This window comes from Streptopelia decaocto (genome assembly GCF_964273445.1).
Source record: "Streptopelia decaocto genome assembly, chromosome: 1".
In the NCBI taxonomy this organism is placed as follows: domain Eukaryota; kingdom Metazoa; phylum Chordata; class Aves; order Columbiformes; family Columbidae; genus Streptopelia; species Streptopelia decaocto.
The window spans coordinates 183,212,534-183,237,758 of record NC_138663.1 but is presented as its reverse complement, the minus strand read 5'-3'; the positions used below and the strand labels follow the sequence as shown (position 1 = coordinate 183,237,758).

General features: G+C 43.0%; 1 protein-coding gene across 1 annotated transcript; it reads left to right on the top strand.

Annotated features, from left to right (window-relative positions):
• Nucleotides 1–2,407: 2,407 nt before the first annotated feature.
• On the top strand, nt 2,408–11,276 carry DLEU7 (deleted in lymphocytic leukemia 7; the record flags this gene model as incomplete). The annotated part of the gene is made up of 2 exons (XM_082043267.1): nt 2,408–2,854; nt 10,318–11,276. 2 exons carry the CDS (start codon nt 2,408–2,410, stop codon nt 10,522–10,524), a joined length of 654 nt encoding a protein of 217 aa, XP_081899393.1. The 3' UTR covers nt 10,525–11,276.
• Between the last annotated feature and the right edge of the window lie 13,949 nt (nt 11,277–25,225).

Here is a 25,225-nt window from a genome sequence, read left to right as displayed (position 1 = left end):
AGGGAGCGGGGAAAGAAGTTTTCTTGCTCTTTGGGTTTTTAGCCTTGAGCTACATGAGACAGAAAAAATGCTGTATTTGCTCAAAGTGCTGCCAGATTAAAATAAGCAGCTATCCATCTTATTTTCCTGAAAGGACGGTTAACTCATTGAGAAAAACTCATTGACTGTAAAAATACATTCAATTATAGCACAGCTATGATAGGGACAAACTTCACTTTTCCTTACATGTCTTGGAACAGGGGGCAAAAGCTCCTATATCCATTTCTGCCCCTTCAGACTTACTCAGCAAAGCAGATGAGACAGTAGCTGTGTCAGGAAAAGAACCTTTGGATTTATGGATGCACACTAGAACTCCGTTAAAAACACTAAATAGACCCATTTTGCCATGGTTTTAGTTATAAGGTGAGAGGTACTAGAGGTAATGAAAGTAGATGTCACAACATACGATTTCTTTAGCAGTAAGTTGTGATATATCTCCTCTTGGTTTACTCTCTACTTGACCTATGGCTCAATATCTTCAGGGCACCACATGGTACATAGTTAAACAATGAAGAGATAGGGAGGGAGATGTTGGAAACAAAAACAGACTTCCACTTATCATTTTTGCGATTGTCCATGTATAATATTTTTCTAAGAAAATTCCTGATAAGGGTTTGTTAGAGAGTTAGGAGGTTTTTTAATGTTTTTTGTATAAAACAAGTTTTATAAAATGTTAATCCACCCCAAAACTTCAGACCACCTAAGAAGACCATATTTCTAGCCCTCAGAAAGTGAGCAAGCTGATAAACTGCAAATCTGTGTGTTCTTCTCCATACTCCTGTACCCACTGTGTGATACTTCTCTGCTCTTTTACCTCATTTGCAGTTTCATATGAGTGCCTGGCACATGTCCTGCACTGATGCCAGGCTAGTTTATCTCCAGCCCTAAGATGGGATTGATACACCTGATTTTGGAAGAGACAGTGACAGTAAAGCCTTCCTCTGAGGAGCAAGAGAATGACCAGCCCTTCTCCAGAGGGAATTGCTGTGAGATGTTCTGCCGAGTGCTCTGGCAATCTAATGGGGTTCAAAGAGAGTGGGACCAGGCATGTCTCTCCTCATTTCCCCCTAACAAAGCAGATTTGTCTACATTTATAAAGAACACAAAGAGAGAAGGCTACCTGAAGTTTAACTAGGGAGCAAATGGAAAGTTTAGATAAAAGTCTTCCAAGGAAACAGAATGAGCAGAATTACAGTAGAAACAGTTGCTATATGGATAAGGCAAAATATTTGACAAGGAAAACATATCTGAGAAGAAAGCACAAGGGCAGAGCTATTATAGCCTCTGAGGCCTTTTCCCTCAGACTTCTTATTTTATAACATATTTCTAAAACACAACACCCACAACTGTTTTTCTTCATCTATCAAAGCATAAAATTGCCAGTCCTTTGACCTAACTTAAATGAAGGAAGTAGCAATGTTAGGTTTAATTAAAAACAGCAAATATTTGTACAGCTGTCCTTGGTTTCACAGCACAGAAATAGGTTTAGCATCAAATCTTACAGTTTTAAATCCTCTGGGAACCATATACAAAAACATATAGGATCCTTCTGGCTAACTTGCCAAAGCCAGAAATGCCTTTTTTTGGAGTTATTTCAGGTGGGGCTCATTCAGCCTTCCTGTTTCCAGCCCACTGTTTTCCTACTTGAGACTTTTTTTTCTGCACTCCAAATGTGGCACTGTCAGCTTGACAGATTTGGATGCGTTTGATGCTTTTGGGGCTTGTGAGTAGTAACAATAATAATAATAATAAAAATGAAGGTAAGCTGAGAAATTTTGAGTTATCAGCAGCTATAACTTTTTGGTGGAAACCCTGACAGCTGGACCTGGCTGGGTGTTTCCAGGGGTCTCCGCCTGTCGGTGTGGGTGTCAATGAGAGGCATCTGGTGCAGGATGCAGGAGCATCAACCAGATCCACGCCGAACATCCCCAAAACCGGGAGGGGTTTGCAATGAAAGGTTTCGCTCCTGGCCCTTGGTCTCCTTTTAAATTGCACATTGAAACATTGTAAAATCCTTCAGCACGGAGCTTTATAACACAGCCTCTGGAGGGCTGACTCCACGCACACTCCACCTCCTGGAATGGGCCAGCTTTGGCAAGTCCACTCCCAGTGGGGACCACAGGAGGATTTACACCCCTTTGTGCAAAAGGTTCAGCAGCCACAAGCTCTGCACCCACCCACCCGTCCCTCCCAAGGATGCACGGGTTTCAACCTGCCCAGGACAGCCCAGGGAGGGCTGGAGAGGCGGGTGGGGTGCATGGCCACCCACGGAGGAGCCAGAGATAAGAAGAAAGAAGTGGGGAAGGGGCCAAGTGGAGTTTAAAAAGCTGCACCCGGGTCTGGAGTGGGAAGGGAGGTGGGAAGGCAAATGACCAGTCCAGCTGCCCTGCTTGTGTCTCTCGGGCACCAGACAGGGGGTCTCTGCACCCTCTGGGCTGTCGCAGCCCCACATCCTCTCCACAGTTCCCCCCAGCCTTCCCACACTCAAACCTTCAGGCCAGCTTGGCATAGCCTGAGAGAGGAGACGGAAGTGTCTGAGCCTGGTGGGGCTCTGGAGCTGGAGGAAGAGAAATCAGTCCCAGGGAAGAGCCTGAAGGATGGAGACGAGAGCGGAGAAATATCTCCTCCCAGCCCAGGTGAGCCCAGGCCAGAGAGACCGGCCTGGCCAGGGCTGGCGAGGCGTGAGACGCTTCGAGAGATGGCTCTGCGCAGCAAGCTGTCCCGACTAGTAGAAGCGACTTCCCAGCTTGTAGAAGTAGAACAGACTCTCCTGCTCCCTCTCCTACAGCAGCATCCTCTTCCTCTCCACCCAAAAGTAAGTGAGACGCATAAGTGCTCTTATCTGGGGCTATTGGTGGAAGGGCAGTGGGCTGCACTAATAATTGCACGCTCTGGGTCTTGCCATGCAAACTGGAAGAGTTAAATGACTTAAGTCCACAGCCTGCAAAACAGTTAGAATGCTAACAACAGTTCAGTGTAGGTGCACCACAAGGGTTCAGGGGACAAAACCAATTTTGGGCAGAATGAAGGCTTACTGACATGCTGAGTAGCCTGGAAAGATCAGAGCTTTTTCAGAAGCAGGCTTTATATGTGTAAATTTCTACAAATGCACATAAAGTTTTAAATTATAAAGCTATTCTCCAGTTCTAAAAGAGGCAAAAACCAACACAAGATGAAGAGACCAGTAACTTGTAAGGGAAACATGACTGACCTGCAGATCCCATGGCTGTTCCAAATTGACACAATATACATCCAGCATATGACACCCAGTGAACCAATACCTGAAAAAATCCTCAGTTTTCCAATAAATGCACTGGTTATGCATATTAGCCCAGGAAGAAGTCTAAGAAAAAGCCTAGGCATGGGCTTGCAATTCATGAGTTTAGCTGTCATGTCTAAGTCAGTTTGACATTGCCCCAAAACTTTTACCTTATGATTATTCTTGGGTGTACCACGTAGAACAAGATGGCAGTTCTTATCCAAATTTTAGTAGCAAAGATGCATGCCACAGAACCCCCATTATTAGTTGAAACTAATTTCTGGGTCAGCTGAGCTGAAACTAGGATTTGCTCTTCTACTTTTATGCCAGCCTTCCCAGCACAGACCAGCACAATGTGGGAAGCTGGGGCATACTGAAGCAGCAAAGAAGTAACCACTTAAAGTCTCATCTGGTGGATAAATATTGGTGATCAATATTTTTCTATGACTTCAGGTTTCTCAGTATCTTGGTGATGACTTTGAGACATTGCAAGATACTGTCTTCATGTGTGCTTGGTCAATGTGCTGAGTCCAGCTGGCTTTGAGATTGTTCACAGTTTGTTAAAAATCAAATCCAAGCTACATCAAGTCAAGATGCAACTCAGTCATAAACTCAGTCACCAAGAATCAGAGGCAACCTTTGAACATCTGGGTCCAAATACTTTTAGTTTCCAGGAATATCCATCTAAGAGTCCACTAGGAATGAATTCACCTGGAGATGGGTGGGGAGATATTGGAAGATATGCATGACATAAAAAAAAGAGTATGTTAAGAATCAGCTGAAATTATTAGACATTATTCTTCAAAAATGAGATTGCAGTGACAGGTTGGACCTCTGCAATACCAGTTTTCCAGTAGGACTTCTTAATTGCTTGTAATTTAAAATAAGGCAAATGACATTTATTTTTTGTACAAACAAATGCTAGCTTGATGAACTACAGCCACCTCAATGAAGGCTTTACTTTCTTCCTCTTCTTTCCCAGAACTACTTTAATATTTGTTTGTGTGAAAGCATGTGTTTAGATACCACTGGGAATACAGTCTACTTTGGATTCCGATTTTCCTGTTCTACTTGTAGCTGAGTTAGGTCCTTTTTTTTCATTGAAAACCCATTATCATGACCCATTGAGCTCTGGGACTTCTCCCCCTTCCTTTCTAGAATGAGGTTACATAAATTCTGCAGTAGGTTTCCTCAGACCCTGCATCATGGATAAGCAACCCATTTAACTGTGAGTAGTTTCATTGCTGCAGATTTGATTTTGAAGTAAATTGGATTTCAAGGGACCCATTTATATTACAACCTGCTCATAAATTCAGATGAACGAGCCCTTAAAAATAAGCTGTAAGCCAATGAGTTGGATGAAGTCCCTTCAAAATGGCAGCCCTTGAAAACATGTCCTTCCAGTCACTATTTTTGAAGGAAAGATCTGAGTTTATGGCTCAGAGACACTCAGTCACGCTAGCAGTCATTATTTGATATGTTTCATTAATTGCTACGGTTATGTCTCTTTCAATTTTTTCTTGATAATCCCGACTTTCCCATTTTCCATTTGTTTTGGGGTTGTTCCTTTTTTTCCTTTTGTTGGTTGATGGTATTGGTTTATCAGCTGAACTGGTTCAAAAAATCACTCTATAAAATGGTCCCAAAACAGATAGACATAGGCTTGAAGAAAAAATAGATTGAAGGTATGGGAAGGACAACACTGAAGTAGCCCATCCCCTGTAGGTATTGGGAACAATGCTTTCTGCTGTGCCCCAGTACCTGTTAGTCATTGCTAGTTCTCAGCAATTAAAGGGTGAACTTCTGATGAAAAGTGACAGCCTGGCAAGAATTGGGAGCAAATCCTTCACTAGCGAAAGCAAGTGTGTTGTTACTGATTTTGCCTGGCGTACAACTGCAAAGAGAGTGCCTAGGGAAAGGGTCTGCATGAAGACAGAGAAGAGCAAGGGGCCTCTGTCCCCCATCCTGAGAACCAAGCGGCCGCATCACCCGCTGCCTAATCAGCTGTTTACCAACATCACACCCACAAGCAAATTCCTTGCCCCTTTTTCCTCCGCAAAGATGCCCTGTAATAATGCCCACGTTTTCGCTCTCCTGTAATTACACACTGCCAAGGTGAACAGAATGGCTTTTTTTTAATTTTTTTTTTTTTTTTTTTTTTTTTTTTTTAACAGAGATTCTCTATTTTAAGCAGCAATGTGAGTGCATTGGAAACGGAAAAATACAAGGTATAAAAGCTTCCCAAAATAGCAGCGTGCGGCTTGCCCTGGCTGTGCTCAGGTGCAGCTATGCATTACTCCAGCTTTTTGATAACATCCTGCCTCCTGTGCCGAAATTACCAAGGGGTTGTGAAGACAGTACTAAATCAGAAATGTGTGGCAGATTGGACTGGCCCAATCTCAACGGCAGCCAGTGGGGAATGGAACATAAATCACGCTAAGAAGTTAAAATAGCCATCCCATTTGCAAAACAGTCATGGTGTTTTCTTTAAGGGAGAAAAGAAAATAGTGTCCTTAAAGGGTGCCAGACTGACAGGGCGGGATAATAAAAAAACTTCTGACTGTGCAAGTTTCTCCTGCCCCTGTGCTATGGTGCTGCTGCTCTGCCTTGTGCAGCAGAAGAAGAAGGTTGGGACAGCAGGCTTGGTACTTCTAGCCAAAAGGAGCAGCATCAGCAGACCTGCACATGCACCTGTAGACCCCTTGCCTGGATCTCCTGTCGGGGTGAAACAGTGCAGTTGCTGTGAAATTAGGCCAGTGGCATTTAATTTGTACCAAGAGTGAGTCACATCACTGGGACTTGAGGGATGGCATGATGGCAGCCCTGCCGGGGTTCTCGCAGGCAGGCGGGGGGACAGTACATTGCCTTTGCTAAGCCTGCCCACAGCAGTGCCAGCCGCAGGCTTTGTTTTCCTCCTATATTGAGACCCATCCCTGGGGAACAAAACAGAAACCACACGTTCATTGCAGGCCTAACGACAGGACAGCATCAGACATTGCTGACTTTGACCACAAGTGAGCTGAATACCTGGAGATGGCCTGTTCTTCAGGAGAACAGTGGGGGCTGGTGCAGCCAGGAATCTCTGCCAGCTGCTCTGCACAGCATAAGCCCAGAGCACTTCACCTGGGGGATTTGCGCATTTTGGGGGAGGAATGTGGAATGGGTGGCTGTTGCTAGATGACATTTGTAATGGTAGTTAATAAGCTTGTTTTCTGGTTCTGTTTTCCTGACACAAATCAGAGATTTTTTCTCAATACCAAAGTGACTTGCTCTTCCTATGAGAGAGAACTGAAGACTGATTCATAAATAATGGCTTAGGGATGATGGAAATGAGATAAATTGCTTTCATTAGAAAGCAAAACAGCAGCATAGTCCCTGCTTGCCACCATGGATTGAACAAATGTGAACAAATGTGCCAGCATGCACGTTTTTCATTTTGCAGGCACTGATATTATGAAGTTGTTCCTGAAACTAATAGCTTTGAATCTTCATTTTTTACAGTAATTAATATGAAGAGTGATCCTGGAAAAAATTGCCTCACCCTCCATAAAGTTATTTGCAAGCCGTAGGCATCAATACTTGTTTGTGTGGATATTTTTTAAAATACTGACAAATGGACAATTTTAAGTTCTTCAAGTGAGGAATTGCCTCCAAGATATTTCTGGAAGCTCAGAGGAAATATACTTAGGCAGTTCCATTTTATTAATATGATAGCGCTGCACTCCACGTGCTTTCGCACCTGCTGTGTAAGAAAGATGCTTTGCAGCAGCAAACCACAGAATGAACTACACTAGGGGCTTAGAGGATATTTTTTTCCACAGGAATAGCAACTTCACAATAAATTATTAACAACTCCTCCATTCTCGGTGGTATATGTCTTAGGAGATATCTTCCAAATGCAACTGTTTTAGAAAACAGCAGGTGAGAGATGGATACAGACTTGAGAAGGGTCTTATCTGTCCCACAGAGGTTTCTCAAAGACTAAGCTACTCAAGCCATGTTCCCTTTAGGGTCACAAGAGAGAAAGAAGCACTCCAGATTCAATTCATCCTATAACAGCCATCTAAGATTGGTCACATAACCTGTTCCTGTTGCTCCCCGCTGACTACACGCGTAGCCTCTGGGACAAAGCTCTGGCTTAGACTTTCACATGCCCAAGGAATGTCATAAGAATCACTTTCTAAAATGACCATTTTATTCCTCCAGAAATTGACCTATCCTGAGAATATATACTGGAAAAAAATGAAATAGGTCAGTGGGGGTGGAGGCGCTAAGTTACCAGGAATGGACATTAGGAGCTCTGGCACTCCAGCCCTGACTCCCAGATTTTGGCCCGCCAATCGTGAAGAGCATCCAGCACCTGGACTAGGGCACCACCACTGCCACTCTGCCTTCAGTGGAAATTTTGTCTACCAGGCCGCATGGAGATTAAGAAAAAATGTTGAGGGTTGGCAGTGGGCTGAGGTCTAAAATTCGAGCGTGCTGAAGAAAAAGGCAGCTGTCTGTAAGAGCCAGCTGTAGGAATCTGTTTGAAGGGTCAGGTTGGCATCTCTGAGTAAAATAAAAGACGGAAGAAAGCAGTTTGTGTCTTCTCTAAGGAAGCCTTTATAAAAGCGGCTTCTTCACAAGTGCAAAGCAACTTGGTGGATAGTATCAATTTTATGTTAAGGTTCAAAAATAAAAGCTGAGCCATCAGAAACATCCTGAAACTTCAGCCTACCACTGAGTGACAACTGCATGAAACAGACACAGAGCAGTGGAAAAATTTAAGCCATAAATTAGACAGCCTTGAAACTAGTAGGCCATGCTGTTTTTATTCTGGGGGAGGTTCTTTATTAACTCATCTGTCTAAACATATGGACAAATGAAAGCTGCAGGGAGGATCTGCTCCTGTCTTGCAATTGAAAACACTTGAAATCAAATCACTGCAAATATTCCTGTTACCTTCACTTACATGGCAAAGTACAGCAGGAACTGTTGCTCTCTATCAGTTCAGCTCACAAGGGCCCTATTTCCTGAAGTTAAAACGGAAAGAATTTTTAGTCTGAAACTTTTGCTTTTCCTTCAGTTAGTTACTGCTCACTTTTACTGAGAAAGATAAGTCAAGTTTTTATTCTCTGTCATGTATCCTAAGGCTGCCATGTGCTGGACACCTGCAAAAGCTAGCAAAGCTAGCTTGTTTACTTAGTGCAATTTATTTGACCTTTTAATATATTTGAGTAGGGATTTTATACCTAAGGCAACTTTACAGAACAGATTTGAAAGGTGACCTTCAAAGGAAACATCAAAATCTTTCTGAAAAAGGAAACTTTGGAAATATATGTGAAAAAGGCTGCTTTTCAGCTAACCTCAGGACTCCCTGGCTTTTTGGCACAGGGGCGTACCAGAGCAATGAGTTCACCTTGCCCACAGCAGACCCACAACTGCTATTGTACAATACCTAAGGGTCCAAGAATGGTGCTGGATGGCTAGTTTTGGTATTTTTGTAATTACTACCTTCTATCTTCTGTCTGGGGCAGTCATTCAGCACTGGTTTTGATGTTAAACCACATTTTAATCCTTCAGATGCAAACCCTTTTTGTTGCTACCATTACGAAGCTGGGATTGTCTAGGTGAAATGGAGTTTTAAAACTGGTTTCTCTGTTGTTTTTAATAACAAAGGTAAAACCAACAATAAGTCTGAACCTTCATACTTTTAAGAATAACATTAAAACTCAATTTCCTCACAGCTAAAAGCACAGGCTGCTACTTACAGAGTAAATACATCAAGTGAAGGAGGTAAAAGGTGCCAAAATCTGGTGTGCACTACATGCTGTGGAACAAGGTTGATCCATCCGCTATAGCTTGTCCTGGAGTGTTCATTGCATGTGGGACTCTGCAGAGACATAGGTTGTGACCAAGACCATGTTTGCACATAAATTTTATGATGACAGAGGCTGATTCTGCTGCCAGAAGAGGATGTCTTGTCCTCTTGACCTCCACGTGCTCATTCGCACCACTGAGGTTCTCCTTCCTTTGTGTGGACACAACCATTTCCTAGAGTAAACCAGGCTGGGGGAACCATTGTGAGTTAAAACTCTGCTTCTACCATCTGGTCCTACTCCTCTTTTAAGGAGAGGTAGGAGCAGACGGTGGTAGAGGGGGATGTTTTTTTTTTAGTATTTGTATAAATGTGCATAGTAGATGTGCACCACTTTACAGTGCTCACAAACCTCCGCTGGCCCAGCTCAATGGCAGCAGAATGTTGCCCCTGCCCTAGGCAAGGTCCTACAGCCAGCAGCACTATAGTTGCTTAGGGGGGCACTGGCTGCACTTAGCTTTTTCCTAAAAACATCAGGAGGGGTTTCCATGAGCTGTAACATATGACATTGGTTTGACTGGATTAAGGAATGCATTTGCCCCATGCAGAGCATTTCCCCTAGCATGGGCAGGTGTCAGAGCAGCACTTCTCACATTGCAGGCCATGCCACATCTGATGGTCTGGGAAGGCTTCATCATTTGTTATGATGTGCAACTGGAAGAGCTGCTGAGGTCACCTGCCTTGCAGGTGATCCCAGTCACCTCACAGATGAAGGACAAAGCATGGAAGTGATGCTTCAGCAAGGGTTGCTCTCACAAAGTCCATTTGGGACTCATTGGGAGCTCTCCAGTGATGTCTGGATACAACATTTCCCTGAGGCCCTCCCCTGGCCCATCAGGGTAGGGGGAGTTGACTTGCATGAGGACAGCTAGTAAAGCTCTGTCTGGTAGAAAGAGTTAAAAGAAAAAAAATGAAATATTGCTGATGCCTGGGGAACAAAGTGCCCCTTAAAAGTGAGCAGGTGAAACTGCTACCCGAGGCTTCCTGCCAAGATGGCTTGCAGCACTATTTAATGGTTACAGGTATCTCAAAACTAAAGATGTTTCACAGTAAATCAGAGATGAACTTTCGTGGTTATGAAGTTTCTGCTTAGAAAATCATGCCTATAAAGCCTAGGGAGCATTATTTTTCACTCACTTCTTTCTGCTTTTGCTTTTAGGATAGCATTGAGTTTAGAAACATCTGTAGTCGTATGGCTTTGCAAAGAGAGGGACAACAATTTGAGAAAGACTTACATGAAGCCCAGCAGTGTTTGAAGACCATCATTGAGAAACTCATTTGTTCGCTGGCAGTTTTCCCCTCAGATTCTTGTATCTCAGTCCGATTTGCCCTGAGACAAATCCTGCAAAATCTCCTGGCAATGTGAAACAGCAGGCTGCTTGGCCAAGGAACAGCAAGGCCTATGAGCTGTAATTATCCTATAAAGATAAGAGATAACTTGAAAGGTGAATCCTGGATATTTTACTGTAGCAAGAGTTCCTGCTGACTTTACATCAGTGAAGACTTCCCAACAGAGACGGTGTTCCTGCAAAGGACTGAATAGCCTTCTTACATCAAACTTATACCGAAGTCATGTTAATATGAGCTGGGAACATCTTCAGAAGTCGATCTGGAGGAACAGGAATTCATTCTTAAACAATAAGGTCTCAAAATGAATACAGAAAGGTGGAGACTGAGAAGACAACCATCAGAAATCTCTCTGTTTTCATCACAGCTCAGGAAAATGTGTTTTCAGTTAATTTTTTATGGAGTGGATACTTGAGAGAGACAGAGAAAATATAGTGCTTAAGTATGGGCTCTTTCATGAGAAGGTATATGGCCTGATTATGCTGCAAATAACGACAGCCTGCTAAATCTTTACTGCATTTTACCGTAAGAGTAAGAAGCCAACAAACCAATGGAAAGGTGAAGGTGTGGTATCTTCCAGTAAAAAAAAAAAAAAAAGAGAGAAGAAAAATATGTGGGACCAGTGGGATCAGTCACTTAAAAGCAATAAAAGGTCTTGGTAGATGATCTAGTGGAGGTGAATGGAAAGCAAAGCAAAAGAGGCATTAACACGGTGAAGCAAGGTATTTATAAACTGAGGTGAAACATTTGTGAAGATTGCAGAGCTTTCTCAGCTCCTGTGACTGTGCAGCAGACAGCATAAAACTCTGCTCTCCTGCTGCTAAATCAGGAGGGTTTATGAAGTCACTTATTTCTGTCAAACAGCTGCAGCTGTAATGCTGAGAAGAGGCATTTTCCCCCCTCTTTGCAGTAAGATTTAACGTCTCTGTGATTGCTGAACAGGAATAACGGCTTGTAAAACTTTTTTTTTTTTTTCAAAGGGATAAATTAAGCTCATTTTAACTGTGATTTGGGCAGCAGGTGAGGGAATTATGTAGACTATGAGATAGAAAAGTATCTCTTTCCATTGGCTGGAGGAGTGAATTTCCACACGTAATTTTTTTTTTCTTTTTAAATTTTTTTTAACATGTGATCGTGAACATCATCAGCTGAATACTTTCCGAGTGTGGTTCCATACTCTGATTGATTTGCCATATTTTATGTTCACACTTTAAATGTTACACTGGTGTCATTCTCACAGCTATAATTAAGGCTACCTCAAAACACTTTTTCACTGGTTCTTAGTGTGAATGCAGACAACTGCCCTGGGTTGAAATTTTGCCTGGGATGTCTCAGCTTAGAATTCATTTAGAAATGGGAAGAAAAAACATGAAAGTTGGGCCAGAACCAGATATCTCCTTTTTCCCTTTTTTTTTTTTTTCCCCCCTTTCTTTCTTTCAAGTATGACTCCCTCAAGGGAAGAGGGGAAAAAGGGCTCTGCTGAGAGCAGAACATGGTGTCTGCCAAAACATTGTGCTCTCAAGAGTAACACTGAGCATAACAGCAGGCAGCAACAAACAGAGGGGATGCACACAAAGGTGTTATACCCAACCCTGCAAAGGTATTAATGAGTGTGTATCTACTATAGTTTCTACAGTTGCTTCTACTAGTTTTGCTCACTCTGCTCTCACACATGAGCACCCTATTACAGGGTCTGTGTTCCAGTTCCTTCAGCAGGGAGTTAGCCCCAAGCACAAACAGTTTTATCTCCGGTTTAATTTAAAAGTCATTTAAAAGACAGACTTCCCCAAGGACTCTCTATGTCCCTCACTTGTATCTAGCTCAGTGCACTGAAATCCTGAAGATCCACTGCAAGATCCCATTGACTTCACCAGGGCCAGAATCTGGGCTATGCTCACCAGGTCAAAGCTCACATCATCAGTGTTTGCTGACAGGGTTGGCACCGGAAAGACTCTGAAAAAAAACCAAAACAGGCTGATTTCAACTCTCTCTGCCCAGTCACATGTGTGTGCACAGAGCTAATGACCAAGTACAAAGGAACAAAAGCATTTGGCAGGTAATTTTCTCTTCAAGCTTCTAAGAAACCAGCAAGTGCTGTGGATTAAAAGTACATTACATCTAAAAAATACTCTGGCCACAGTTTCACCAAATTGGACAGGTTCCCTTCTGGATGGCTCTAGGCCTGCAGAGATCCATTGCAGGTAAGAAATAGACCCAGAGACTTAAGGGAAGTTTATACCTTCTGTATATGACTCTTCATGTTTTTTTACAAGAATTAGTGTTTATGCTGAAAATTTCCAGAACTTTTTCCCAAACATTCTCACTTAAAATGAATATTTTAACTCAAGGTCAGTTAAAAAGAAAACAGTGTTAAATTCTTTGAAATTCTGGCTAGAAATTTTGGAATCTCTTGGGAAACTTCATCTTGCATCAGACTATACATCACAGGTGTTCAACTGCTCTCCTTGTCCTTGAGATGACGGTGCAATGAAACGGCAGGGCAGTGGGTTCTCAGGCCCCGAGCCTGCAAACTCCATGGGTATGGTTTCATGATTTGAAGTGCTCACATTCCTGTGGTCTAATAAGTTACCACCCATCAGCTGAGCTGTGGCAACTGTCTGTGCACATACAATTAACTCACCCTAATTGCAAAATGTGCAACTCACCCACTTTCAGGAGACCAGTGCAGCTGCACATTGATATCAAGTTACCCCTTGGCATGCTTGAGGCTAAAGGTCCCGTTTCATCATACATTAATCAAGATGAATCATGGTAGAAGATATGATGAGCATTGGGCATGCCTCTTGGGTGGGGATTCACAGCTCTCCTGGCCTTGTGGCTCGTGGACTCCCACCATGGTGACCAGCCCTCGAGCTGGGGTGCAAGCTGCTCTCTGCAGTGTGTCTTGTCTGCTGTGCAGCAGTCAAAAATCAGAGAATCCGAGATAATAGACTGAAATGTGCCTTCCTGCCCCTGACATGGGAAGCAAGGATGGTGCAAGGTAACCTGCTGTCCAGAAATGGCTGCCCTTCCTCAATGATGGGTAAGGGTTTTAAACTAAAAGGAGAGATTTAGGGTAGACACGAGGAAGAAATTTTTTACAATGAGGGTGGTAAAATGGTGGCCCAGGTTGCCCAGAGGGGTGGTAGATGTCCCATCCCTGGAGACATTCAAGGCCAGGCTGGACGGGGCTCTGAGCAACCTGATCTAGTTGAAGATGTCCCTGCTCATTGCAGGGGGTTGGACTAGATGACCTTTGAAGGTCCCTTCCAACCCAAACTATTCTATGATGGCTATGTCACCAGCTTGCACATCACATGCGCTGTTGCTACGCCTATAAAAGCTCACTTTTTATGCTAAGATACTCTACTTTGGGTTCAGGTGGAGGACTAACATGGTTCGCACCTCTGTGATTTCATATACCCACCCCAAAATCCTGCTCTGCAGCATCTGTGTTTCAGAGATCTCCATATGCATCTTCTCTTTTCTGTTGTGCGTTCCAAATAACACCACCCAATTTAGCACAACTGCTGTGCATATGATCCACAAAATTAGCCTGTTTGTATGGGTTATGTATTTACATCTCCTGCTACCAGGCATTTGATGAAACAGCTTCCTCCTCCTTACCAGTCTTTTTGGGCTCAGATGACTCAATTCCTTACTCATGTGAGCAGCCCTTGCTTGAATGTGTACTCTGTTGTTTCAGCTGGGTCTTCCTACAGTGGCATCTAATGGATCAGGATGTTTCCCACCAGCATGCCAGGTTTAAAGCACAAGATACACTTGCTACACCAGGAAATTAGTGAATAAGAAGCTGAACTGGCAAAGAAACCTTGAGCATGAAAGTATCAATGATTCTATCTGGTAAAAGTATTTTCCCATTACACTCAGCACATGAGGCTCATGTTAACAAATGGGGCAAAGTAGTCCAGGAAAACTACAGTAAGGTAATAAAAATGTACACACACACACACACCCCCTTTTTATTGCATGTGTAGAACTATTTTATTTCCAAAAACTAAATAATGATGAAATCTCAAGACTGAAAAAATAAATTTGAAAAAAATGTTAATGATTTTTCAGTAGTTTTTCCTAAATAAACCATGCTAACTGCCCTGCATTTTATTTTAGCTGCTTGAAATAGCTTGAGATTTAACATAGGAAAGAAGTCTAGGGCATTTTTTTCCAGGTGTTTGTTTTTGCTTTGAGCAGTTCTATCATCTAGGTAACCTATTTTAAATCCCTGTAATAAATTTCAGCTGTCATTCACCTTTGAGCAGTGCACCTGCACTCATGAATCCTTATTTTGGGACTGCTTTAACCTTCCAAACTTCTGACCAGCTTCAAATAGGCACAGCTGCTTGTTTGTCAAACATTAAAGCACGTTTCCTCCACAGCCAGCTCCAAATATTTGGTCCTAGATCAATGCCAGGCTAAATGTGCAATATCTGATGGACCACCACAGCTAAAAATTGAGTATTTTTAACAATTTTAAGCAGAGTATACCATTTCTTAGAAGTCACTGGCATTTGAGCCTATCCAGACAATTCAGGGATTGCTAAATTTGTGTTTAGTTATGTGCAGATTTGCATGTGCTATAAATATGTCATGCAAAGCATCCAAAGCTGCTCTAGGAAAACTTATTTTATGATTGCACCTCACCACAGTATGTTCTGGTTTCTCTCTTCTGTTTGTTTGTGGTCAGTACAGAAGGACAGCGTGCAAAGAGCACTGCCATGGTAGTGGCATTAAGCGAGCAATGGAAAGAAGAGTTGTCAGAGTTAGGTTTTCCATTTGCTCCATTTTGCACAGGCATAATGTGAAAGCTTTTCACTGCACGATTACGAAATCTTCATCTGAAGGTTCCCACTCCACTGTCTGCACAGAATGGACAGTGTTCACCAAATGAGCAGCTACGTGATATTTAACTCAGCACATGTCTACGTGTTTGCTGCCCACTGCTCAGCGTCAGGGAGGCAGTGGGAGGCATTGCTGTTTTGCAGTGGAGGAGGTGCAGCATGCAGAAATGACAGCTGAGAGCTGCCACCCATTTGGTGGGCCCAGCCTGAGAGCACCTCAGCAGTCCTCCCTGAAGCCCTGGCCCTGCTGTGTCCCCTGGGCTGATCCCTCCCATGGGCAAGGAAAGGCTGGGTCTGGGCTCAGCCAGTGCGTAGGAACAGACGACCCAGAAAGGATCTCAGAAGCTAAATGTGCCCCAACCTGGACGGAAACAAGAGTGCTTGGGCTTTTACCAACTTTTCACTGTGCAGCCCAGCTCACAGTACTGCAACATGGATGCGTGTAACTTAAATGATCGATGCAACCTTGTTCCTCCACAAGAAAACCAGCAAGAACTTGCAGCGGAGCCCAGGAGTCCTGGCAGAGTCATCCACACTGGGCTGCGGAGGCGGGCGCAGCGCGGGGCTGCGTCCCCCGGGGTGGCGGGCACTGGGTGCGGGGGAAGCGCCAGCGACTCCGGAACGCATTAGACTTCCTAGACCATGGCGGGTCTCGGCTGTCCCTCCCGCCCGGAGCAGCGCAGCCCCTCCTCGCCTTTAAGCCATTTCAGGCGAGACGCGGGGGCTACGCGGGGGCGCCGTTCCCGATGCCGCCCAGTGGGTGGCGTTCTCGAGTCGCCCACGGGGCTGCGCGGGCGCGGAGCGGAGCGGGGCCGGGCCCGGCAGCAGCGCCGTGCGCGCTGCGAGGCGGCCGGGCGGGGGCTGCCGGCGGGGCCGGAGGAAAACTAGAGGGAGGTGGGGGTGCGTGCGAAGGTGGGAGGAATTAAAAGCGGAAAAAGTGATGCGGCCTTGGGGAGTGAGAAGGGCTGGGAGCCGAGGAGGGCGGGATTCAGCAGCAGGAGTATGGAGTAAGGTGAGGGAAGGAGAGGAGGGAGGGAGGAGGCAGGAAAGGAAAGAAGGAAGGAAGGAAAGGAAAGGAAAGGAAAGGAAAGGAAAGGAAAGGAAAGGAAAGGAAAGGAAAGGAAAGGAAAGGAAAGGAAAGGAAAGGAAAGGAAAGGAAAGGAAAGGAAAGGAAAGGAAAGGAAAGGAAAGGAAAGGAAAGGAAAGGAAAGGAAAGGAAAGGAAAGGGGAGAGAGAGAACAGAAGAGAAGAAGAAGAAGAAAAAGAGAAGAAAAAGAGAGGAAAATGAGAAGAAAAAGAGAAGAAAATGAGAAGAAAAAGAGGAGAGAAACTCATCTGTGCTTTTTCCCCCCAAGTTTTTTCAGAAGATCAATAATTAAGTAAACGATTGCTATTTCTTTTTGCTGTGAAGCTTCTGCTCACTTCCATGCTATGTACTGAGACTGAAAGTGGAAGAACTCAAAATACTACAGGAAGACTATTTTCAGATATAATATTCGCAAAGCTCTCAAAGCACTGGAAATCTCAAGAAGGGGTTGTCTGAGGCTTTCAGCCCAATTTCTGAATGATGCCCCCTCTATAAATAGGAAGTTTTTGTACCACTATAACTATGTAAAGAGACAGGTTTCTTTTTTTTAATCACAGTTACTTTGGTGACACCACAAGTGTAGCTTTGCCTTCACTAGTGGTAGCATGTACCAGTATAACATCTACCTCTTCTGAAGAGGAAAAAATTATACCAGTGAAGAAGAGCCTTAGAACTAGGTTCATCAGCAAGGCTATGCCCCTTTTGCTGTTCCATGACATCCAACAGGTAAGTTTTCTGTTCAGAATCCCACTAAGGGCCTCAACAATTATCAGCAGTATGAGACTACACAAAATTGAGTATTATTTGGTCTTGCTTGTTTTAATGCCAGTTCTGGAAATGCTGAAAGTTTTCTACATAAAATCAGATGAAGAAAAGGTGCTTAGTACTACAGTAATAGCCTTTAATCCAAAGACTTGAATTGCTTCTTTTGCTCTCCTGCTCCCAGGAAATCACATTTTCCAGCTTTTCTTCAATTTCTTTGCACTGTGCCTTGGAAGGTTATTAACATTCTGATGCCCAAGCGTTGTACACCAGTGTGGATGGGCACAGTACTGCCAGGAGACACATGGCAATACCCATGTGCACATGAAGGAAAGTTAGAATAGCCCACTTTCCAAAAGGACCTGCAAATAATTTTTGGTTTTCCTTTTTAAATAACTGCCGATGAGTCAGACATGACAAGGCTCCTGTAATCTTCACAGACAATTAATTAATTCATACCTTGTGTCTGTGGGTAGATACTGCTGTCAAAACTCAAGCCCATTCTGGAAATAGCTGAAGTGCTTTCTTTGGAAAAAAACAAAACAAAACACAAAAGAACAAAAACCAACAAAATAAACAGCACCAACCTCTTACTTCCTCCCACCTTTGATTAAATAATCTTAAATCTGAAGACCGTATAGTAGGGAAATTTGCTTGTGTGGGGCATTGCTTTTGAAGTTGATGTGACAGCTTGTTGCACGACGCTTTGTACACATTCTTCCGTTTCACTGGGAGGAATGCAAGAGATAAGCAGAGCAAATACCTTTTGATTTTTGTTACTATAGGTTGACAAAATACAGCTTTGTCAGTTCTGAAGTTACACTGACAACCAGTGTTTCACACCTCAGCAGTGTGGAAGTGGCTGCAGTGTCTGTCACACGGGCTGAGGTGTCCCAAAGCCTAAATGGGTGGACTCCATACAAAGCCAGGCTCTTCCTGATGCCCATCCCCACTGCAGCATCAATGTCAGAGTGAGCAGAGACGTCTTCCTTCCTACAAGGGTTACCATTCACCTTTGTTAACAGGATATTCTGAGTAATACATGTGTCGTCTTCAGTTTCCTGAACTTTTTTTGCATGGACAATGTTGTCCCAAATACCCGCATCACCAAGGAGCCCTGCAAGCTCCTCAGGACACCTGGATTCTGAGAAAGCAATAGGAAATTTGTGATAGGGGTGAAACAGGCTGCAGTGTCAAACCAGACATTTAAAAGAGATCCAGATTCTGCAACATCAGAACATAAATTAAAACTCAGGGGGGAAAAAATGTTAGACTCATGGAATTGTCAGTTAGAGACTTTGTACTCCTCTTCCCCGTGGTGAAATGGGATGATCTCTTTCATAACTGCACTGTCCAAACCACTTCTTAGATCCATGGCTTATTTCCATTATTTTAGTGAAGGTGTGCCTCGATCTGCATGTAATATTTGAAACAGGGGACTTCTAGCATTTTCCAGTTTGGCTGGTCCATAACCACATAAAGTAGTACCATGGAAGAACAGCTCCTCAGTCTTATTCAAAGAGAGGAAAAAATGAATACAGTTAAGAAAATGCAGATGCAACCCAAATATTGGGAGTATTTTTCCAACTGCTGCATATTGCAGATGGTGGAAGGATCCCTCCAGAAAATGTTGGTTTACTCTTCATCCTGGCACACACTGAATTAATCTGAACAAAGCAGCAGCACTCACTAGAATTAGTCAAGAAATTAAACAGTTTTTGATAGAAAATCTCATAGACTGAGTATTTCTCCCCCCCAAACTTTTTTTTTTTTTTAATTATATATATATATATATATTTTTTTTAATGAGAAAAAGCAGCTATGTTAAAAACATCATGGGGAGTAATTCTGAACTGGCAGAGAGATGGGATAGATGATTGAATAGATTCTTTCCATCACCACATTTTGTGATCTATGAACTCACCTTTGGGAAACTTTTTTCAGTTCAAACTGAGTTCTACTCCCCCAGGGTCATCTGAAGAAAATGGGTTATTTAACCTGAGCAGCATTAACACTACCACTGCACTTTGGCTTTCACAGTTAGTAAGATGTTTCAGCACTAAGAAACTTTGTCACAGGGTGACTCCTCTCTGATGTGCCTTCTTCCTGGAGGCTCCCCTATAATATTTTCTGCTGGTGCTTCACACTGCAAGCCAGAGATATTACTCTTAGATGTACGTGCTGGAGACCGAATCAGCTCCACAGCCAGCCTGACATTTGCTGCACCAAGTCCTCTGTGACTCCCTTTTGCTTCCTGTCCCATACCTTGCAGGCAGAAAGCTCATATGAGAGACACTATTGAAATATGGTGTCCAGTGCAATTTCTAAAGAAAAGCCCATCTTTCTGGCTCCCAGTGGATGGTCCCCTGACCAAAGATTGCAGAGTTGCTTGGAAACCTTGAGCAGTCCTGCAGCTCCATCCTGTTGCAAACACCAGATTAGTGCTTAGTAAAAGTGGCTGTGTCCTCGGCCAGTAATTCCACTTAATGGGGTTCATCATAATTCAGGGTAACTGGGTGGCAAGTGGCAAGTGTCCAAGTCATTATTTTAAATTAAGGAACCTGCAGAGGAGTTCACATGGGATCTAGACTCACAAGACAGTGTTTGTGCAGAAAGTAAACAACAAATTAGGAGACAACCTTCAATGTATGAAAGTATTAGAGGAGAGAACTGGTGTCCCCTAAAGCAGACCAGGGCACTTGATCAGGCACCTGGGAATGAGAGGTGAAGATAATTTGCAGGACTGACAGTCTGGGGACATGTGATGATGTCTCCAGCCCTGCAGAAGACTCAGGGAGGTCCCCAGCCATGGAGTGACTGGTTTTCCTCTGGGTTCACTCCCATGCAAGCCACTTCTGTCACAGCACAGAAGTGTTGCTTTGTCTGGATTGCTTTCTCTTGGACACTTGATTTTTCTCCAAGCACCTGCATTTATAGCCAAAAGTCCAGGATGCAGAACAATGTCTGATTTAGTTTACAGCTCAGAGGATGTAAGGAGGAAGTGATGTGGATATCAGTTCAGGAAAAAACAATAACTTGGAAAGAGAGGCAGAAGAGGACATTCACCTATTTCAGCTACAACAGCTTGTCATCACATGGTGCTAAGGGGACAACATCAGCCTGAGATTCCAGTGATCTACAGATTTTCTTCTTATTAAACCTTCTAAATTAGAGACAATGCAAATTTATGTAAATAACAGTGTGTAGCATATAATTCTTCTTGGTGTAAAACTGACATCTGGGGTCAAGAAATAATTAAAATTTGAAAAAAAAAATCAGAATATTTCATTGCATTTATATTTGTTTTCAGACTGGAGCTTTGTGGCTCAGGAAATGGATACACTGACCTTTTGCTTGCGTGTTCTTCAGCTCCTGCTCTGCCACAGGCAAGTGAGTGCAAGTGAACTCTGTGGTCCTCCCCAAACCCTGATACACGCAGACTCCAGTGATCAGGAGCCTGTGCTGGTCTTGCCACAGATTTCCTCTGTGGTCTTGGATGGCAAGGTGTCTGTGTGCATCGTTTTTTCCATCTGTAAAATAAGAATGATGTTACACTGCTCCACCAGCGTAGCTCAATGTCTGCTTAAAAAGCAGCCTGTGACCTTTGAATGAATTGTGGTAATGAGCTGTTTGCCTTATTTATAAATATTGTTTGGTGTGACACAAATATTTTTTTTATTGTACATGCTGTGTTTATTTTGAGCAAGTGTATGCAGCCCTAATGAAAGCGAGAGACCAAGTATTTTTCTTTCCCACATAATTCAACCAACATTCTCAAGCCCTGATCTCTAACACCTCAGCTATTACAGTCCTGGGCCTCTCTTGAGCAGAAACTGCTGATCATGCCAAATTCTCTGGTGTTTTGTAATGTGGGCTAACATGCGCTGGGGTTTGGATGAGACCAATAGGCTCATTTTCACTTAAAGCCTGCAGCAGCACTGGAACTGTAGATCACAGAAGTGAAAGGTCAGTGTGTCCCTCCCCTGAGCCACACAGCTCCTGTTTGAAAACAAATAAAAATATCATGTGACTGTTATGATTTTTAAAAAGTTTTAATAGCTTTATTGCCTTTCTTCCTCCAGAAAGTCAACTTTACACCAAAAGGAAAGTTAGATGCTATTCCTTTTGTACATTTGCATTGTTCTTTACTTGGAACAAGAAGAAAAACTGTACACCTCTTAATTCTCTCATTCTTTTAATTTTGTGTGTCTCAGTCTATGTGTAGAGTATTAGCCAATATTTAGATGGCCTTCTGGAACAAAGCTGTTGAATATGACCATGTGCTTTGAGAAATTAAGGTCTGAATAGATACTGACAAGTTGATTAAGTTACCGCAGGCTAATGAGTGTCCCTAGAGAATGATTAAAATGAGCACTTAACTTGGGTGGGCTGGGAACACGCGCACAATCAAATACTATGGCTGGGTAGATGATTAATAAGTTGTTAAACCACAATAAATTGACAGTTTACCATGTCTGTGCCCTGAAGGACATGATGGTTTCCCCTTTCCACTTCCGAAGGGTGGTCTCAGCTGCTTTTCTAGGTTTTGTGTGGAGTCAACCAGAGAGGCAGGCACACAGAACGGACAAGATGATCCCACTTACTTTGTGAACCTGTTTTGGAATGGTAGAAATCAAACCCTCTGACAGCTGAAGTTGATGAGATGAATCTCACACAAAATACCTAAAATGGTATTGTTCTCAGCACTCCTCCTTTCCTTGAAGAAGGCTAGCCCTTGAGTACTAGATCCCGCAGATGTGGCTTACCAGTGGTGAAGTCAAAACCCAGAGGAGGAGATACAGTAATCCTAAACCTCAGTAACTACCTCTGACAAGGAGGACAATGGACAACTATCTGCTGCTACTAACTAAGAGAAAGTCAAGGATGATTCTATGTGCCTCCTCACCTTAGAGTTCAACAATAACCTCAGGTTACTTCCCAAACAACTGTAAAAAAAGCTATACAGCCTGGAATCTCATCCACTGCTGTTCTATTAAAAGAGACACAAATTAGGGAATCCTGGCAGACTGATATTATCTGACAAGGCGATTGCTACTGAAGAATTACCAGGTTAAGCAGAAACATCTCCAACACCCCTTCTTAACTAAGTACCTTCTAGTAATAACTTTCTGCAAGCTACAATAGTCTTCTGCCATAGAATTAATAACAGAAACCACCTCCACATCAATACTTCTCTGGCTATGCAGCATATCACTAGCTTGTAAATCAAAAATCCAGATCATGAGAGCATCAAAACTCTACTTGAATATACTTGAATGGGACCAGCATATCAGCCTGAGAGCAGTGGAAACCTTGTTTGCTTTATCCTCACTCACAATTTTAATTTCAATAGCCCATATTTTCTCCAGAATATGAGCAGAGACATGAGAGTTAAGGTGACGTGCAAGATGCTGGCCTTTTCATGGGATACCTGTAGAAGGATTTATAAGTAAGTTTATAAATTCTGTCACCAAGCTCAACCTGTACCTAAGATGACATGTTCATCATTTGAACTGGAAACCTGGATTGCCATATCAATTCCTACCACAAATTTGATGATCATTACCCTGCTAGTGCTCCCCCTGTGCAATAGCCTATTCAAGTATAATTTTCCTGGACACTATGGATGATATCTAAAAGGTAACCTCCAGAAGAGAACATGAGTATATACACATATACATGCATACACACACAGTATACATAATATGTATGTATAAAACCTGCAGACCAGATTAGCAACTCAATATAACCATCAAAATCTGAGAAAGCTGGTAATGCAGCCAAGCCCTCATATATCACCACCACCACCACATTTGCTCTTGTGGACAGCTTAGTGGTCTAAGAACAACTGTTTCTCAACAATTGTACTACTTGAGACAACTGCATCATGTGTTTGAAGGAGCCATTCAAGCACCACATAAGGAATTACTTCAGCCAAAAAACAATCCAGAAGGACATTTTATCTCCAGTTATTAGATGCTATTACACCCTGGAACCTACATAAAAAAACACTGAGCAATTGCAGCTTAAGCTTATCTCTAGCTATAAACTCAGTGCTGCCTTCCTAACCCTTTTCCAAGAACTGGTTCCAAGATCATCGATATCAATGCAACATGAAACCGACAGGCATTAAAGGAAATGCTGTGTAGAATGCATTGCGTGGCATGGCCTCGTCACGAATAGCATGGTATAAAAAGGTTATCTCAGTCTGTTGCAAGGTATACATACAAATCCTGGAAATGGTGATTAGCAAAGAAGGGTGAGTCTCCAGAAATCAGAGTCAAGTAGTTACTAAAAGCATTGAATACTGCTGAGAGGTTTATGAAAAACATGAAAATTGGCTCTGATGAGCTTACTCACAATTTTCATCTCTAGTTACACCAGAAAAACTGCACCTCCTCCCAGCCCTCAATTTTTGTGTTAGTCACTGAGACTTCTGCTACAGGTAGTTATTAGAATGAGAAATGCAAAGATGCATAAGAAAGAAAAAATGCTGTTATTCAGCTTCTGTGAAACACAGAATTTATATGACTGACATCAGGAGTGCAAGTGAACCCTTGTATCAGAAGCCAACTCACTACATTATAGTCTGCCTGCCTAACATTGCTCTTATTTTTGGTGGCTAAGGTCTTTCACCGAAACAGAAATACAGAGCTGCTGAAGTTATTGTTACCCTGCGTATAACATCTCACCCTACAGCAGTTGCATTCTGATTGAAACAAGGTTTTGACCTGACAGAATGTATAATGAGCCAAATTTGAGCAGCTACAGCCCCAGGTCCCTTGAGCAACTTGCAGAGAGAAGGCAGAAGAACCAGAAAGCTTCATGATGGAGACTGAACAGCTGGGAGGGGAGTTCTGCTGATGGAGTCCCTTGTGTTCACTTTTCATCAAATCTTGACAAAGGTTTACAGTGAACAAGCAGGCAATTCCTTCCCTACTTAGTATGGCAAATTTGCACATGGTAAAGAATTAGGCCAATTCCTGTCTCGTAATTCAGAAAAAAACTGAATATACATTCTGCTGCATGTGTAATAGATATGAAGTCATGATCAGAAGAGGGGCCTCATGTTTCTGCTCCTTTCTGGATATAAATTGCTCTAAAAATATGTGGGAAAGCATAAAAAATAACGGTATAAAAAAAGAAAGAAAAGGTCTTTGCTGAAGAAAGTCAATAAAGCAAATAAGCATGCACGGATTTATCAATGTGAAGGAGGAGGAAAAGGAAGAGAGAATGGAAAGAAAGAAGAGGGGAGCCCATGGAAAGGAAAGGTGTTTCTTGTCTGCCAGGAGGAAGGTTGTTTCAAAACTCTCTTCTCAGAGATTAAAGGAATTACTTTATCTCCTACAACAATTTTTGTCTTGAAAAAAATGAAGTGGCAACACCCATTGAACTTCTCCAGAATCAGTCTTTATGGAAATTGAGGTGAAGTCTCTGTGGGTTGCAACTCAAGTGTCCATCAAAAATGTTGAGAAGGAGGAGGAAGGGTCAGCAATCCAGCATGCTGAAAGGGTGGTGAGACTGAGGGGTTGCACAACCTGGTTACGGCCATGGAAAAAGTCCAGAGCAAGCAGTCATGAGGAGACCCCAGATCCAGTGACATCTGTGATCAGGCAAGTTCAAGTATATCCATTATCAAAATGCCATGACCAGTTTGCTTAAACTTTACTCAAAGGCATTTTAAAATAGAGAAGAAGCACGAGACTTATGAGGAGTGGCTGAGGGAGCAGGGGCTGTTCAGCCTGGAAAAAAGGAGGCTGAGGGGAAACCCTATTGCTATCTACAACTACCTGAAAGGAGGTCGTAGCATGGAGGGTGTTGGTCTCTTCTCCCAAGTAGCAAGTGATAGGACGAGAGGAAATGGCCTCAAGTTGTGCCAGGGAGGTTTAGATTGGATATTAGGAAAAAATTCTTCACGGAAAGGGTTGTCAGGCATTGGAACAGGCTGCCCAGGGAAGTGGTGGAGTCACTATCCCTGGAGGTGTTTAAAAGGCATTTTAGACGAGGTTCTT